A 16,756-nucleotide genomic window follows, 5' to 3' on the forward strand; every position below is an offset into this window, starting at 1 on the left:
GTGCTGACTTGGCTGGTGGAATTTACCTCTGTGTGTGTGTGCATGCATGTGTCCAAAGTGTGTTTGTGAACAGCATTGTGGAATATGAAATAGAGAGAGGAGTTCAGTATTTGGATATGGGACAACCCTGATAGTCATCTGGAAAAGCTGGTGAAATGCAGTATTCAAAGCATGTATGAACATCACAGAGTAGGGAGGGATTGGGACATTTTGTTTAAATGCTAATCAGGTTAGAAAACAGGGTCCTAAATTGAAAACAAGTTTGTAATGCCATTATATATAGTAATGAAAAAGACAAGACTTCATTTTTCATGGGACAGCTCTCAGGCTTGCGACTTTCTGATTATTGTTGCAGAGTGTGTGGGCTTGATGCCCGTGCTCTGAATGTTTCTTTGTGGAGTATTTTGTCATTGTAAAGGTATAAAAGAAAATGGAAGATATTTGGCTAATATTGTCAGGGTCTGAGGAGGATTGCTGAGGAGAATAGATTACAATAATTTCACGACTATAAGGCGCACCCTTTGGACTAAAATTTTCCCTCGAACCCTGAAGTGCGCCTTACAGTCCAGTGCGCCTTATATGATGTACAAAGTTGCGACATTTGCCACCCCGGAAGTGTGAGCTGTGAGCCGTGGGGGGAGCCGGCAGTGCCACGGCAGCCAGGTGGAGACGGGCCCGGTGGCCCGCGGCACCGCCCCTCTCAGGTCCAGGCGGGCCCTGGGGCCTGCAGCGCCACCCCTGTCGGGTCTGGGCGGGTCCCAGGGCCCGTGGCACCCCCCTTGCCGAGTATAGGTGGGCCTGGGGGCCCATGGCTGCCGGGTTGAGGCAGGACCTCGACCAGAAACCGCGCGGGGGGAGCTGGGGGCAGAGCCTTGCTGCAAAAAAAACGTGCACCCTATAGTCCGGTGCGCCTTATATGATCTACAAAGTTGCGAATTTTGCCGACTCCCGGGGGCTGCGCCTTATAGTCTGGTGCGCCTTATGGTCGTGAAATTACTGTAATCTAAATTATGCAGCTAAATTGTAATTAAGGAAATGGGGAAAGTGAGAGAAATATAACTGTATGTATTTGAATTATGTAAATGTCAAACAGATTTTTGACTTGTGCACAGTGATATAAAACAGGATTGAGAAGTGAAGACTGTGCAGTGTATCCCAAAAGACCCTGCTAAGGAAAACAGTACAAAAGCATTGATTTCTAGACAGAATAAAGGAAGTACTGTCTTGAGAGAGAGTTACCAGGCTAGACAGGAGATTGCAAGGAAGAAATCTTGTCCTGATTTTGGTTAGGATAGGGCCTTTTTAATTGTAACTTTTATGGATTGCATCATTGGAGAGCTCTTAGAGTATTTTTTGTTTGGACAGAAACCATCAGTGCTGTTCTGTAATGATGCCTGTTGAATTAGTTATAGTGTATTTATCATTTGCAAGACTCTTCCTGTTTTTGTCTTAAAACTTTTAAGAATGTTACATTACTGTGTTTGCTTGAGCTGTGTGGGAGAAGGTTACTGAGCTAGAACTTTTGCTACATTTGATTTCACTTTCACCAACCGATGCAGCTGATCATTAGGTTACTAAAAAGGAAACTTATTTATCATTTTTTTCCTTTCTTTTGATCAGTACGTCAGTCAGTTTTGTAGGACTTGAGGGTGTTTGGGTTTGGCTGGGCTTAGTTGATTTTTTTTTTATTTTGTTGCTTTGATTTTTTTTTTTTAAATATTCTAGGCCAAAACTATTATCAGCTATTCCTGCACTGAAGTAGTACACAAGGAATTGTAATACTCATTTCAGGAATGCACTGTACTGAATTACTTTTTAAGGTTGAAAATCATAGGCAACTCCAGAAGAGAATTTTTGTCACCTTTGTTTTGCTGCTTTCTACTAGTAGTTGAGATAGATATGTCCTGGAGTTGTGTGAAATAAATAAATCAGTCCAAGTAATGGAAATATGAAAAAGCCACTCACTAGCAGAGAAAAATTAAAAATAGGTCTTGCATGGTGTGTTGATATCTACTATCATTCCAATGCCACTGCAGTAAAATTTTTAGTGGGATGTTCTGTAGGCTTATCATAGACAAAGAATGTGCACTGTCAAAAGAAAAAGAGATGATGTAAGATTCCTTTTATAGAATTCTAAATATTACAAATTATGAAGGTTTTTTTAAGTTCTTGTTTCTGAATATGTCATATATAAAAATGAAGTTTAAAATTTTCAAATTAATTCAGATTAAAGCTTCCAAAAGTGAAAATCAGCGCGGTATTTCATTGAAACTTAGGCTTTAATATGAAAGTAAAGCTTTGCTTTTTCTAATCCAGTGTAATCTAATTGCAGTTGATGAGTAAAGAGTCTCCAGTCACTGTTGGAAATGATGCTTACGTTGACCTTGATCGGCAGGTATCTAAGACTAGATGTTTCTTTTCCTTCAATCGAAGCACACCAGGGGCGATATTAAGAACTCTGTCTGTTATTTTTTCTTTAATCATTAAAGAGTGCTGTGTAAAAGTAAAATAAGAAGTGAAAAACTAAATTTTAGTATTACAAGTCCTTTAACTTTATAAATTAAGTTTGCTGCTATTGTGTATTTAAAGGATATAGAAAAGTTGGTTTGAAAAACCAGTCTAGCTGTATGACACAATAAAGCAAAACTGCTGATTGATACATATCTTTAGGAATGAAGAAAGATAAAAATGGAATAAATATTTTTATCTGAGTTCCTACTTCCAAAGGCAGTGTAAAAAATACCAAAACTGCTTCTATGGGAATCCTGGAACTACTGAAAAGTAGAAGAGAGGTTTTCAAATACAATCCCTCCTGGTCTGATATGTTTAAAAAATATACAAATCATTTTTTATTTTTTTTACTAGATTATCATCATGCTTAACACTGTCCTACCTCCTCAGATATTTTTCTAATTGAGAAGAACAGTACAGTGGTGCTCACTGTATTAATCCATTATGCTTTTCCTGAAGAAATATGTAAATTCTTGCAGATGAAGTTAAGTCTTTGTATATAAACAAGCTCTTAGGAAATAAACTTGCAAATGCAAGGTATGATGGTACTGTTTGGGAAAACCCATTTAAATTTCATCATATATAGTAGTACGTATATATCTGTATCTGTATACATAACATGCACCTATTTTATTAGACTGCTTTTCTTGTAGCTATGTTTTCTATGTTATCTTGACTACATTCATTTGCAGACCAGTGAGATATATACCTTTAAACTTAATAGCCTTTGAAGGGAAGCATCAGAATATTTCCCAGTGCTTATAAGGTTGAGTGCCCCTTTTTAGAAGGGTAGTCTTCTCTGTCACATAATAGTTTTATTGTGCACTACAAGTAGCTTCCAGTGACTAGAGGGATTTTACCTAATTGTCCATTCCCTGTATTCCACCTTCCAGTCCTTTCTGTATTTCAAATGTAGATTGAAAATTAAAATTATACACTCTTTGTGTCTGTAAAGAAAAGTGGTGTTGACAGTTTTTTTCAGTGTAGGTATTTGGTGATTTCTTCAGACCTAATTTCTCCTAGAGTTTTTGACTCGATTTATAGAGTAGATGTGATAATTCTAATGGAAGAGCAGCTATTACTTTTAGGTACATTTGCTTTTTACTGATAAACATAAACAATATTCACATCTACATCTTTTTTTTCCTTATATGAGCAGAATTGCTCAGGTTTTTTTTAAACAATTAATATATTACCTAAATGTAAAAATAATTTTACAGACATGTAGTTCAGAATATTTTTATTGGGTCACAGAAAGTAATGAAAACATAAACATTTCTTGTTTATGGTAGCTGAAGAAAACTACAGAAGAATTAAATGAAGCACTTGCGACAAAAGAAGAAATTGCCCAGAGATGTCATGAGTTAGATATGCAGGTAAGTTTGCTATAAAGTCCATATCATTTTTGAAGTGGAGAAATGATGTGTTAACTTTTACATGGCTGAAAATAAATATTAGTGTATTGAAACATAATTTTTAGAAGGTGTTGAAAATGAAGCAGTAGTTGTTTTGTTTTCACTTGTGCTAGCAGAATGAATGTCATTGTTTTCTTATCTTGTTGCCATGTTACCAGTATTATGATTCATAGTAGCAAAACTTCATTCAGTTAGGGTTTGAGCTGTGTGGTAGAACTTTTACCATAGAGAGCTAATACAAGTTTTGGTGGTCTAAGATTTCCAGTTAATAGTTAAATCCCTGTCAGATGTTTCTGTAGACCATTAAATGTGTATGGGTTTAGACTAAGTCTTACTGTAACTAAATCAATATTGATCTGAAAGACATGAGGAGTGTGAAGGGGGATACCTGAAAGGCATTGCTATTGCAACCCTCCTTTGAAATATTAACTCAGGTTTCTTGTAGTTGAAATTAATGAAGCTGATCTTCATTCATCCTGGTTATTATATGAACCCCAGTTCAGGTCTTGGAGCACTTTGGGTTCTTTATACTACTACCTGTTTTCACAGTGTCAGTGGAAACTGAACTATCTTCAGGACTGCGTTCCTGTTTCAGGCCTGCTTGCAGATGGCCTTTACTGTGGAGAGCTAGTTTTATTTGTTTGTAGGGAAAGTATGCAGATTTTATTATAATGAGGTTATATTCATAACAGACTTTTTCTTTAAATGCTTGTGTGAAATACATAAAAGAATAATCATGTTTCCTGATTTGTAACTCTGCCCCTAATGTTGTAATGTGTTGGTTACATCATATAGCAATTGAATGACTATTGAATGATACAGTGTGTTCTTGTGAAATGTGGTTAGTGAAACCTGAATATTTCTGTTTATGGGCTCTGTTGATACTTCATGATGAACATGAATAAATACTGCTCTCTGTACCTGGGTAAGTTAAGTATTTCTGTTCATACTTTTATTACAACAGGTTGCAGCCCTCCAAGAGGAGAAGAGCAGCCTGCTTGCTGAGAACCAGATTTTGATGGAACGTTTAAATCAATCTGATTCTATTGAAGATCCTAACAGTCCTGCAGGTCGTAGACACCTGCAGCTGCAGACACAACTAGAACAGCTCCAAGAGGAAACATTCAGGTAGAAAAGCTGCACTTGTTAGGTTGTTTGTTTGTAGCTGACAATAGAGGTGACTTAGATACTTCTGATTCTGCTGAAAACGTGCATTAGTATAAAGGACGGTGTATAACCACAGAAGTATAGTTTTTAAAGTGGTGTATATATTATAATTTCACTCTTTACAAGATCTGGCATTAAAGAAAGCACAGCTTCTTAGTGCTGAAGTGCTTTATATGTCACTCTACTGTGAGTTACTTTGAGTGCAGTCGTTTCACCCATGTTTTGCAAAGTCAGTGAGAATAAAAAGTAGCATGTTTTCCTTTATGCAAATCATTCTGGTTGTATATTTAATGTCTAGTAATTCCTAGGTGAAATTCCTAGCATTCACTACAGACTATACTGCTGGTGGCATTATATTACATAGCAAAGCATGTCCCCCTCTGAATTTGAAAACAAATTTCAGAGGTGATGAAAGATGGAGATTATCCATGTATGAGTTCTGCACTTCATTTACTTTCCCCAGTATGTGAAATACAGTTCCTCTTTAAAGATCCTTCCTGGTTCTCTTGAGTGTTACTTACAGGCTGTGTAAGCCTATTGTGCTGAAGAAAGCTGGTTCACTTCACCATAACCTTTTCATTCTCTTTGCCATTGAATTATGGTGTTTCTTCCTTTACACTGCCAGTTTTTGTTTTGCTGTCTTCTTCTCATTGCTTTTTTCCTATTCTTACAATATATGCCACATTATTTTCCTTTTTTTGTCCATTTTGCCGTTTTTCCAATTCTTTTTGCTAAACCTCTTTCCTGCTTGTTCTGACATATCATCTCCCATCCGTTCCTTGAAAAACATTCCGTGTTTCTCTTTCACAACTAGTGCCTGGATTTCTTCTTTTTATGCATCTACCGTAGGAATAAAATAATAAAAGGAATATAAAATAATATATAAATAATAAAAGGAAAATAAAAGGAATAAAATAATTATAATGTCCCCTTTTATCTCTTCTGAGTCATCTTCATGCTCTGCAGTGATTCCTACCTGAGTCTGGTATCAATTACTGTTCGAACAGATTTTGTCCCCATATTCAATGTCTGCATCGCCTGTTACTGTAGTTTCAGGTTCCAAAGGTCATTCTAAACTGTTTTCACGTGTGAGATTCATTCCCAGTCTCCATTAAGTCCTTCCCCTGTCTTCATATTGTGTGGGTTCTAATGGCAATTTGTGTGTGTTGCTTCCTGCTCTACCTGATCAAGCAGGACATACACACAGCTTAACTGGTGCCCAGTGTGGTACATCGCTTTTCCTCCTAGTCTTGCGTATTTTTTCTTTGACTGCTCTGATCTGTCATGAACCAAATCTTTGTTGTTTCTGGTTTACATGATTTAAAGATTTTCTCTTGTCTCCATTCTTGGAGATTCTTTTTGGACTCTCTGATTTTTTTTTCCCTCATGCCCTTATCTCCTATCCTGAATTGTTTTTGCTTTAATTTTGGAACAAAATCACTGTAGAACTTTCTGTTCTGGGTTGTGTCCTCCTCAATTCATTCAGAATACTTTGAAGAGGTTTCTGTTATTTACTCCCTTTATTCACTGCCAGGTTAATAGACCTTTGCCTATGCACAGTGTATGAAAAAACTTCAGCAACTTTGGTCAGAGTCCTTGCTAACTAGATAGCCTGGTTCTCCAGATGTACTGAGCCTGCACAGGTTCATTATGAGTTAATAAATGAAGCCTCTTCAGTGAGAGGTCTGTGGCATTTACAGCCTCTAACAATCAGGTCAATATTGTTGGAGGTAGATGAGTTGGACAGCAGAACAGAATGTTAGAATAAAAGTGTCATGTTCAAACTCTGGATGTCTGAAGATGAAGAAAGATTAAAATTTCTCCTTAAGCTTCCCTTGTGAAACTACTATGTATCTATCTATATATATATGTGTAACTACTGTATATGTTATAGAAGAAAACCTCAGGTCTTTTCTTTATGAGAACATACACTACCTTGTGAATTTTCAGACATAAAGACTGATATTAAATTTGGATTGTTGATAAAGTCAATCTACTTCTACATTTTGAATAAGCACATTGGGTTGTTGTTTTCCTTCGCTGCAGCAGGAGGCCATTTCATATGTTCTTAGGGGGAATGATGATGAGGAAAGGTAACTGTGGTTCAGGATGAGAAATTATTTTCTGGGGTTTTTTCTATTCCTACAGATTAGAAGCTGCCAAAGATGACTATCGAATACGCTGTGAGGAACTAGAGAAGGAAATTGCAGAATTGAGACAACAAACAGAAGAGCTTACAACACTGGCAGAGGAGGCTCAGTCTTTGAAGGATGAGATAGATGTACTCAGGTAGTTTTGCTCCATTTTCTTTAACTATTACCTTTTAATCTATATGATATGCATTATCTTTTTTTTAAAATAATTTGCTATTAAACACTTTTAATGCCAAGATTCTTTGGATCCTCCAACACACAATTCTGCTTGCATAAAATAGTTGTTTATTTTGTACCTAATCAATAACTCTTAGTAAACTTAGTAATTCTGTTCCAATTTATGGTTATAACAGGGCACTCACTGGTCTCTTTGAGTATGCAGTATTCACCTTCATTATGTCTCAGGCATCTGTTCTCATCAGAAAACTAGAGACCATTTCCTTTCCTGGGTTTACATTGTTCAGACTCTGGGTCGTGCTTTTGGTTTATCATGTAATATTAATATGAACAATATCTGTTGCAGCTCTCATTCCCACTGGATTTTAGCCATGAAAGCTGTCGTGTTTTGATAATACTAGGGGTTTATAGGGTGGGACAGCCACTTTTACTGTGGAGGATATTCCTTCAGTGTTTGTATCTGTTGCCGTGGGTTATTCAGAACAGTTACCCATTCTCTCCAGCAAGGCTTATTTAATACTGCTATTCTTGATTCACCACCTTCTACCAAAGCTATCTGTCTTTATACCTTCTGTCATTAATATAAGGAATAAACCCATCCAGCTGTGTGGGTGGCATGGGTTCAAAGAGTAATTCCTTGTCCCAGGAGATAGGTCCTGCACGTCAATGAGGATTAAACATAGCTGACTTGCCTCAGAGTCCCATAAACCAACCCGTTAATTCTGTAGGAGATTCCCTGGATTTCAGAGGAAATTAGATTTGTAAATTGGTTGATTCTAAAATGAAACTGGGAACAGTAGTAGTAGCAGAGATCATTGGGGGATGTGAGGTCCCTTGTAATCTTGGCAGTGCAACTGGTGGATTGATAAAACTCTGAAAAGCTGAAAGCTACTGTTTCTTTTTCTTTTTTTTTAAGAAGGAATCAAGTTCCAAAACTGTTTCTGTGTAATTTGTCTAGCAGAGGGATTTTTATGATTTTATTCCTGGTTATCATTAAAATGAATTGAAAGGCAGAAACTTTCCTTTACCCTTGAAAAATTTAGGACAGAAGATAATTTAGAATTGAAAGGAAATGGGTGGGAGCAAGGTTGTTTTAGCTATTATTTAGGATTGGAAACAGATAAGAAAGTTATGTTAGTAGAGGGGATAGGAGCTAAAAGAACCTTCAGCAGCAGCTCTTAGAGTTGACAAATAGTTATGGGAAGAAAACAGTAAATTTTGAAGTGAAAACATCAGTAACAGGAGGATATGATTGCTGTGTTGCTCTCCCCATGATGTCTCAGAATGTCTTCTGCATTAAGAAAAAACAGTGAAGAAGCATTTAAAATTCTTTTAGTTTTGTTACTTTTCAGAGTTCAAATTTGATGCAAATCTGTCCCTTCAGGCATTCTTCTGATAAAGTAGCCAAGTTAGAAAGCCAGGTAGAGTCATACAAAAAGAAATTGGAGGACCTGGGTGATTTGCGGCGGCAAGTGAAACTTTTAGAAGAGAAGAATACAATGTACATGCAAAATACTGTGAGCCTGGAGGAAGAACTAAGGAAGGCCAACGCAGCACGCAGTCAGCTGGAAACATACAAGAGACAGGTGAGGACAGGCATCATCAATGCAATAGTACTCTGTATTGTTCAGCACTTTGTCTTCATAACATGGCTAATACCTCAAAAGTAAAAAAACAAAAGCTATGTAAAAAACAACTCCTGTTTAGAAGACTTCCATGTTTTGTAGGTGCTTGCTATGTTTGTACTCCTTTCCTGCAATTCTTGTCATTACTACAAGCTTGTTACTTTGTCAAAAAGCAGCATTTCTTGCATTTAAAAACCCCACAGATGTTGTTTGATTTTTTTTCTAAAATGATTCCAAATTCATATTCAGTAGCGAGGCTTGAATTAGAGACTGTCCTTTCAGAAAAGGTATTCACTTTTCACTTGCAATTTTCCAGCAGTGAGGAACACACCACAGCTGAGGTAAGTTGTTTCTGTGGTTAAATCACCCTTTTTTTTAATGTTCTAGTTTGTCTGATGCATCTGAATTTTTCCACTTAAGAGGAGAGAAGGATATATATCATCCTTATTATTTATATGCACCTAGTGGAATACAAAATGTGTCAGCAGCACACTGTGGAGTGAAAGGCACCTGTTTATCCTCCTACTTATCCAAATGCGATGTGACTGTGTTTCTGTAAAGGTGGAGGATGTGCTTAATCTTCTTTCTGCTTCTATACTACAGGGACACGATATCATTCTGGTTTTCTTGTTACAGGGCTAGACAGATTATGGCTTATTAAAGCAGTAGTGCCTGCTGTGTATTTCTGCCTGATCAAATGATCACAGCACAGGGGTCGATGTATGTCAGTTTACTGTAGAATGAAGTATAGAAACAAGCACTAACAATATTGAAAGCCCAGGAGCAATATGTCTCCCCAAGACTTGATAGACTTTTTTTCCTGTACTTGGCCATCTCGGTGTTTAGAACTACTAGTCTCAGCCTATATGGGCTAATTTTAAATACAGCCCAAATTATTTTACCAGAAAAAGAAGAACTTGGATAAGAAAAATTGTCCAAGGAAGCAAAGAGAAAAGTAAATGTAGAAAGGAATGGCCCACACATAAGTGGTATCAGGTTTGCTAGCAACCCGATATTCACTTCATTAAACAGCTGAGCATGTGATATTGTGTAATCTCAACATTTGCCTTTGATTCTTCTTATTTCACAAACCAAAAGGATTTTGGAAGTGCCAGTCCCATCATTTGGCTACTAAAATATTCCTTTTCTTCATTATTCTGTGTATTTTATGGGTAGGATTTCCTTTATGAGGAACTGTTGTTTGGTACAAAACTGTTTAATGGCTGGGACTGGAATAAACCTCAGGTGTCCTGTGGCAGATATGATTTCTTCACCTAATTATGGTGTCTCAAAATGAACACTCTGTGTTTGTCTTCAGTGTCTGTAAGACTGGACTCCTTTTGAGACTTTCCTGGGACTCATAAACCACAAAATTTTTTTTTTGGCAATCCTAAATTATGCTATCAGAAGTAAGCCGGATATAAGGCTTGTGATATTGTGTCACTGCTGATACTGGTGTGCTCCTGTAATGGTATATGTCTTGTCTGGTGTTTGAAGTATCCAACCCCACTCATGAGGATGCCATTAGAGAGTTATTTCTTTGGCTTAGAATCATTGTGATATGCAGATGAAAGTGGTTGATTCAAATTCCTGTAGTAACCTGCAAGGAAATTGCATCTTCTCTGCACAGAGCAGTCTGTAAGGTGACATTGAGTGATGGTGTACTGTTTTTACTCTTCTGAGAGCAAGCACAAGCCTTTTCTAAGAAACTTTATTTCAGCTTAAAGAATTGGAATGTGAAGACTGCAGGATAAGTTTTTTTGTAATTTTAATTCAGCCCCTTTGTGCATGTGCATTCTGATACATAGTTAACAGTATGTCTTGCTTTTCTTTGTTGCAAGATTCCTGCTTTACTCATTCCATACACAGATAATGCTTAGTAAATGTGATGGCAGTTAATTTTTTTTTACTCTTCTGCATTACCATGGAACTGTATTTTTTTATATACATTCACAAGTCCTAATTCAAGACAAATTTATTTCCTGCAGTGTTTTTCTACATACCATTACCTTAGCATGATCAATTACAAACATAAATGCATTTGTTTCCATTTGAAGTGAAATTACTCATATTTTGCAAGTGGCGGCATTGTCACTAGTGAAAGCCCACAGTGTTTTTGCTATACCTGTAGTTATTCTGATAGCCCCAGTAACAGATGTCACATCTGAAAAATGTAATATTTTCATATTGAACATGTTCATTTCTTAAATCTCAGAAAATTCAGGCCTGTGCTGGTTTTGCAGCCTTTAATTTAAGAACAACAGCAGCAAAGTCCTTCTCTAAGACTTAATACCATGTGTATTTTAGGCCTTGTAATTATTTTGCTATAGCTGTACATATTGAAAATAAAAGGCTATTAGAACCACTGGGAAACCTTGATGTAGATATAACTACTAATTTAATCACTTCCTTTGTAATCTAAAAGCCATGAAAAAAGCCTTCTTATAAATTGTTTCAGAAGAAGCTGTAGATCTTTAGCTGAGTCTTCATTCAGCTTTTGTATTTGCAGGTCAGTCTTTATTTAGCATATTTGCTTCCATGCTCTCTGCATTATTAGCTTTACTAGTGTTCTGGGAATGAATTTTTGCTAGTAAAGGCTGTAAGTTTTTAAAAGGGAAGACTTCACTGATTTACCTTCTGTTATGCTTGGCTTTCACATTTCTGTTCACTTGAAATTAAGAGGTCTTCACTAATCTGTAGTTGAGAGCATACGTGTGTGTTTCTCACCATAATAAAGAAAACTGTTTGGAGCCTGTGGCTGAATCTTTGTTAGTGTAGTAAAAATTATTAGGACATTTCAGGTACCTGGCTGCATTAACTAGTAGTTGAATTCTGACTGAGGCTTATGAAAAAAAATAATTAGAAGGTATAGATAATTGACCTTCCTCAGTCTCTTTTCTTTTTACTAGACTTTTCAGAATGCAGGTAGATTTTTCTGCTGTTCCGAAGTTTTTTGATCCTTAGAATTACATAGTTTTTTTTCGGTAAACCTTACTTGACCTTAAATTCTTGTTTTAGATGTACTGAAAATGCTTCACTTTTTTTCTATCTTCTGCTTGCACTAAGACTTAATATTTGAATGCTTTCTATTTTGCTGAAACACAGAACAACTGATGAAAGAAGTTTTTAGTATGTCATATAAGTAACTATTTCAATTGTTTTACAACATGACTTGTGGTGCATTGTACTTGGCTACTTTGTCTTGTGTATTTTGTTTTAACATTTGCAGACACATTATTGATTCTTGTTCTCACAGGCAGTTGAACTACAAAACAGGTTATCTGAAGAATCCAAGAAAGCTGATAAATTAGATTATGAATGCAAACGACTGAAAGAAAAAGTAGACAGCCTCCAAAAAGAAAAAGATGTAAGTGCCAAGGTGTTATTTTTTTGTTAGTAACAATAGCAACTTTGTATTCTTTATAACACAGAGATATGGTTAGCTGTCTTTTTTAATTAGGAAGTCTTTTTTCCTCTAAAATTTTCTAATGCTTGTTTTCAAGATATTTTTTAAACCTAAGAATTGTACAGCATGGAATAAAGTGACTGTACAAAAACATATTAAACCCATTTTTAAGAGGAAAAGCCTTCATGTTTGGCATCTGAAGTTATTTCCTGACCCTTTACCACGAGAAAATTAATAAATACCCAGGGTAATTATTAGGTATTCTGAAAAGCTATTTACAACAGGGTTTCTGCAGTATCATTCTAGAACTGAATTCCTGTTGATTTTTTTCCTAAGGCATGATTTGAGATACCATCAGTGTGCTTCTCTTTGTGGAGTCATCACTAGGTATAGCAAGAGGCTTAGTAGTTGTGTAGAGGGAAATGTCCTTTGTGGCAATCTCACCTTTTATGACAGCTCCTTATTGACCTGTCTTGTCCTGCCAGTGTGGAACACACAGGGTAGATACCAATCTATCCCCTTCCTCTTGTGTCATTTGCTACTAGTGATTCTGCAGTTAATTGCTCTGTCCTCTCTTGCCGAGGCTGATCCTTTGGACTTCTCTTACACACTGTCATTTCTCAACTGTTAATTTCAGCATGTTTCTTAGGAATGTATATGCAAGTGCCTCACATCAAGATACCTAAAATCAAGGTCAGCAGTTGAAGCTAGCAGTTTCTGAGGCATGTTTTAATTATAAGTCCAACTGTCAGAAACTCTGTAGGCTTTTTCCTCAATAGTCATATTTCATGTCCAGTTATTTCCAAAATTTCCAAGCCTAGCACTTAAATATAATTTGAACTGGAAGTTTTCAGTTACTTTATGGTCATAGGCCATTGATTTCCATTTTTTATTAAATTTTCAAACTCTGGTTGACACTTGACCTTCACATCACTTCCATCTGTCCTTCAAATCAGTCTGGAGTGCTCATAATAACTGCATTGGTATTGTGCTTTGGCTTTCTTTCCGGCTTTTTGTTTTTAATGTTTTTTTCCCAATTCTTTTATGTTGAATAATGGTAAAGTTGTTTCTGTGGCTTCTCCATGGCTCAATGGACCATTTCATCTTGCACAAAGGATCTGAATTGCAGGCCACTGTCATGTAGTTTTCTGTTTTACCCCTGGCAAATAGCATTTTTTTTAGGTGGATGTTATTTTTAAGTACATTCTTTTAAATGGATATGCACCTGTGAGAAGTAAATTACAGCTGGAAGTCCCTCACATGAGTTTAGTGATTCACTGTATTACCTACTCTTTCTGTTCTCTGTTGTCAATATGTACCAGTAAAGTAGCCCACCACAGGTCACAAACTAGGTAGTGGTATCTTGTCAGTTATATTTTGGAAATATTACTGAAATTGTTTTTATCCTTTTCCTTATGTTCTGGCAAAACATGGTAGTGTTTGATATCTTCATCAAAGTAGCTTGGAATTTTACCTCTGTGGTGTGTTATGAATTCTAAGGTAATTATTGAGCTGCTTGTACCAGTGAAACCCTGGAGCTTTTTTTAGTCACTAAAATATTCTGGCATTTGGCAATCAGCTGTTAGGAAAATGAATGCTAGCAGCCAATACAACTCCATACCTACACAGAGGCAAGGTCTGCTCTGGACCATTTAGTAATACTGAACATGTCTGTTTTTGGAGCAAACTACAGCTTGGATTATTACCTATTACCCAATTTCTTTCCTTTTTTTGACTCTTGACAACCTTCTAGACAAAAACTTGGTGCTATCTGTAGATTCTCATTTTTTTTGCTGGAAGGGTACTTGAGCCAAATTGAGGGAGTATTTGCCTGATGCTACTGAATAGCACATCTGTCTGGATCCCAAGGTGATCTGTTCTTGACTTCCCTTTCTACTAAGTCTTACACAACTGGTTTTCTTTCATGGCCAAGATGCTGGTGAAAGACAAGGCCAGCTGACGCACAGAAGAAATGCAATGTGGAAATGCCACTCATACTTTCACTGGTGAAAGACAAATATAATGAAGTAAAAACTCTTTGTTTGTTTGTTTGTTATGTTGACTCTGTATTTACCTGCTCGTTATTTCACTCCTGGTTGAATCTTGGGTTCATGGTGAAGGAAAAATCTATGGTCTCTCAACTGACTTCCATCTCCCTTGCAATCAGCCCCAATGAAAGGAAAATTAAAACAGCTGAGTGGCCCCAGTAGATGCTGTTTACTACCTGGTGCCAGAACTTCGTATCACTAATATATTGATTTTGTAAGCTTATACTCCTGCTATTCTTAGTCCAATAAGATCAGCAACATTTCTTCCAAAAAAAACCCAAACCACTTTTCATGTGGAATATATAATACTTATATTTATTCTGTTGTGAAATAGACTGAGATACCTTAATTTGAAAGTAATTCCTGGAGTTCCATTAAATTATTTTTGAAATTTTTAAAGCTGTTAGAAGTGGATTTGTACTGCCAAGATTGATTTTCATTCTCTTTCCAATTATTCAGAGATTAAGAACAGAAAGGGATTCTTTGAAAGAAACTATTGAAGAACTTAGATGTGTACAAGCTCAGGAGGGTCAACTCACCACTACAGGTAAAGGACAAATAAGGAGATTAAATACCTCTTTTCTTAAGTGCAGGAATTTTCTGTAGAGTATTGAATGTGCTTTTGTTTAGCACAGAATAAATTTAAGCTCTTCTAAAATCAGCAGTGATAAACTTCAACTATTCATAGCTTCATAAGCAAGCAGAAGCTTCAAATGATATTTCAGTCAATCAGAAATTTCACTCTCCTCTCCAGTGGGATATTTTTATCATGTATATCTGATTTCTATGTAGTTACATAGTTTTATTTAGAGAGAGATTTTCTCATTATGTTTCCTGCGTTATGGTTCATTTGCATGTGTAATCTTGTGTACCTTTGTAGTTCTTAGATAAGATAATGAGCAGAAAATAAACTCCAATATTATTTCTTCAGAATGAATAAAATCAGACGTAATGTTTCACCAAATGAAATGGTGCTTGTCTGTCAGTCTCGCTGTAGCCTTTGTGTCATTTTACATTGTCCAGCAGTAGTCTAAGACTTCTAGAACAGTGTCTACTTCTTGTCATGTGAAAAAGTAAGTGGTATGCTTTTCCTTACTCAGGATTGATGCCTCTGGGAAGACAAGAGCCTTCAGACAGTTTAGCAGCAGAAATCATTACTCCTGAAATAAAGTAAGTTAATGCATGCTTTGTTTTACCAACCTCTACAGTGTTCAATGTGGAACATGAGTGAGCAGTGAGCAGCCCTGGCAGTCAGGAGGGCCAAATCTGTTCTAGTTGCATCAGGCACAGCACCAGCTGGGCAAGGGAGGAGATTGTCTTGCTCTGCTCTACACTGAGGCAGAATCCTGTGTGCTGTTTTGGGTACCACAGTATGAAAAGGACATAAAGCTATTAGCATCCAAAGGAGAGTCACAAGGATGGTGAAGGGCATTGAGGGAAAACTGTATGAGGGGTAGCTGAGGTCACTTGATCTGTTCAGCCTGGAGAAGAGGACACTGAGCAGATCAGGTGACCCCAGCTTGATCTTATGGTGGTCTCCACCTTCCTCACAAGAGGAAGAGGAGGGGCAAACACTCATCTCTTCTGTGTTGTGACCAGTGACAGGACCCAAGGGAATGGTCTGAATTTGTCTTGGGAAAGGTTTAGGTTGGATATTAGAAAAAGGTTCTTGTTGCCCTGTTTTAATTGTCTGGAACTTGATGATGGTAACAAAAGAGTTACAAGAGAGTTTTTGATTCACAGAGAATTAAAGAGAGAGGCCAGCAGAACCCCCACTTTGGACTTCTGTAGGGCCCATTTAGGGGTCTGGTTGACAGAGTTGCTTGGAAGTCAGTCATGAAGGGCAAATGAGTCTGGGAGGGCAAGAAAGTATTGTTAAACGTGCAGGAGAAGACTCCTGTACCGAATGATGAACCATCAGGAAGACTGGCTTGGCTGCGCAGAGAGCTTTGGCCAGAACTTGGGATAAAAGAGATTGTGTCATGTTTGGAAGAAGGGACAAAGCCACTCAGGAGTACTACAGAGATGTTGTACTGTTATGCAGGGAGAAAATTAGATGAGTCAAAGCCAGCTAGATCTTATTTTGGCTGCTGCCAATAAAATGCAATAAAAAATGTTTCTATAAGTACATTCACAATTAAATGGGGGTTGAGGAGAAACTCAATCCCTTATTGATTGCAAGGAAAGCCATACCAGTAAAGAACAAGGAAAAGATTGATCTACTTAAAGCTTTCTTTGCCACAGTCTTTGATAA

At 36.9% G+C, this 16,756-nt stretch overlaps 1 protein-coding gene across 4 annotated transcripts in view; it reads left to right on the forward strand.

The window, feature by feature from the left end:
• The window catches only part of HOOK3 (hook microtubule tethering protein 3), an 86,835-nt gene that overhangs the window by 43,393 nt on the left and 26,686 nt on the right, over positions 1-16,756 (forward strand). For 3 of the 4 annotated variants that reach the window (XM_033084700.1, XM_033084701.1, XM_033084702.1), the window contains exons 7-14: positions 2,333-2,395; positions 3,804-3,887; positions 4,891-5,054; positions 7,242-7,382; positions 8,808-9,009; positions 12,305-12,415; positions 14,962-15,049; positions 15,603-15,672. In XM_033084700.1, coding sequence (XP_032940591.1) covers positions 2,333-2,395; positions 3,804-3,887; positions 4,891-5,054; positions 7,242-7,382; positions 8,808-9,009; positions 12,305-12,415; positions 14,962-15,049; positions 15,603-15,672 — 923 coding nt within the window. The remainder of the gene's footprint in view (positions 1-2,332; positions 2,396-3,803; positions 3,888-4,890; positions 5,055-7,241; positions 7,383-8,807; positions 9,010-12,304; positions 12,416-14,961; positions 15,050-15,602; positions 15,673-16,756) is intronic. The other variant, XM_033084704.1, reaches the window with a different exon arrangement.

The sequence above is a fragment of the Catharus ustulatus genome, chromosome Z, assembly GCF_009819885.2.
Source record: "Catharus ustulatus isolate bCatUst1 chromosome Z, bCatUst1.pri.v2, whole genome shotgun sequence".
In the NCBI taxonomy this organism is placed as follows: domain Eukaryota; kingdom Metazoa; phylum Chordata; class Aves; order Passeriformes; family Turdidae; genus Catharus; species Catharus ustulatus.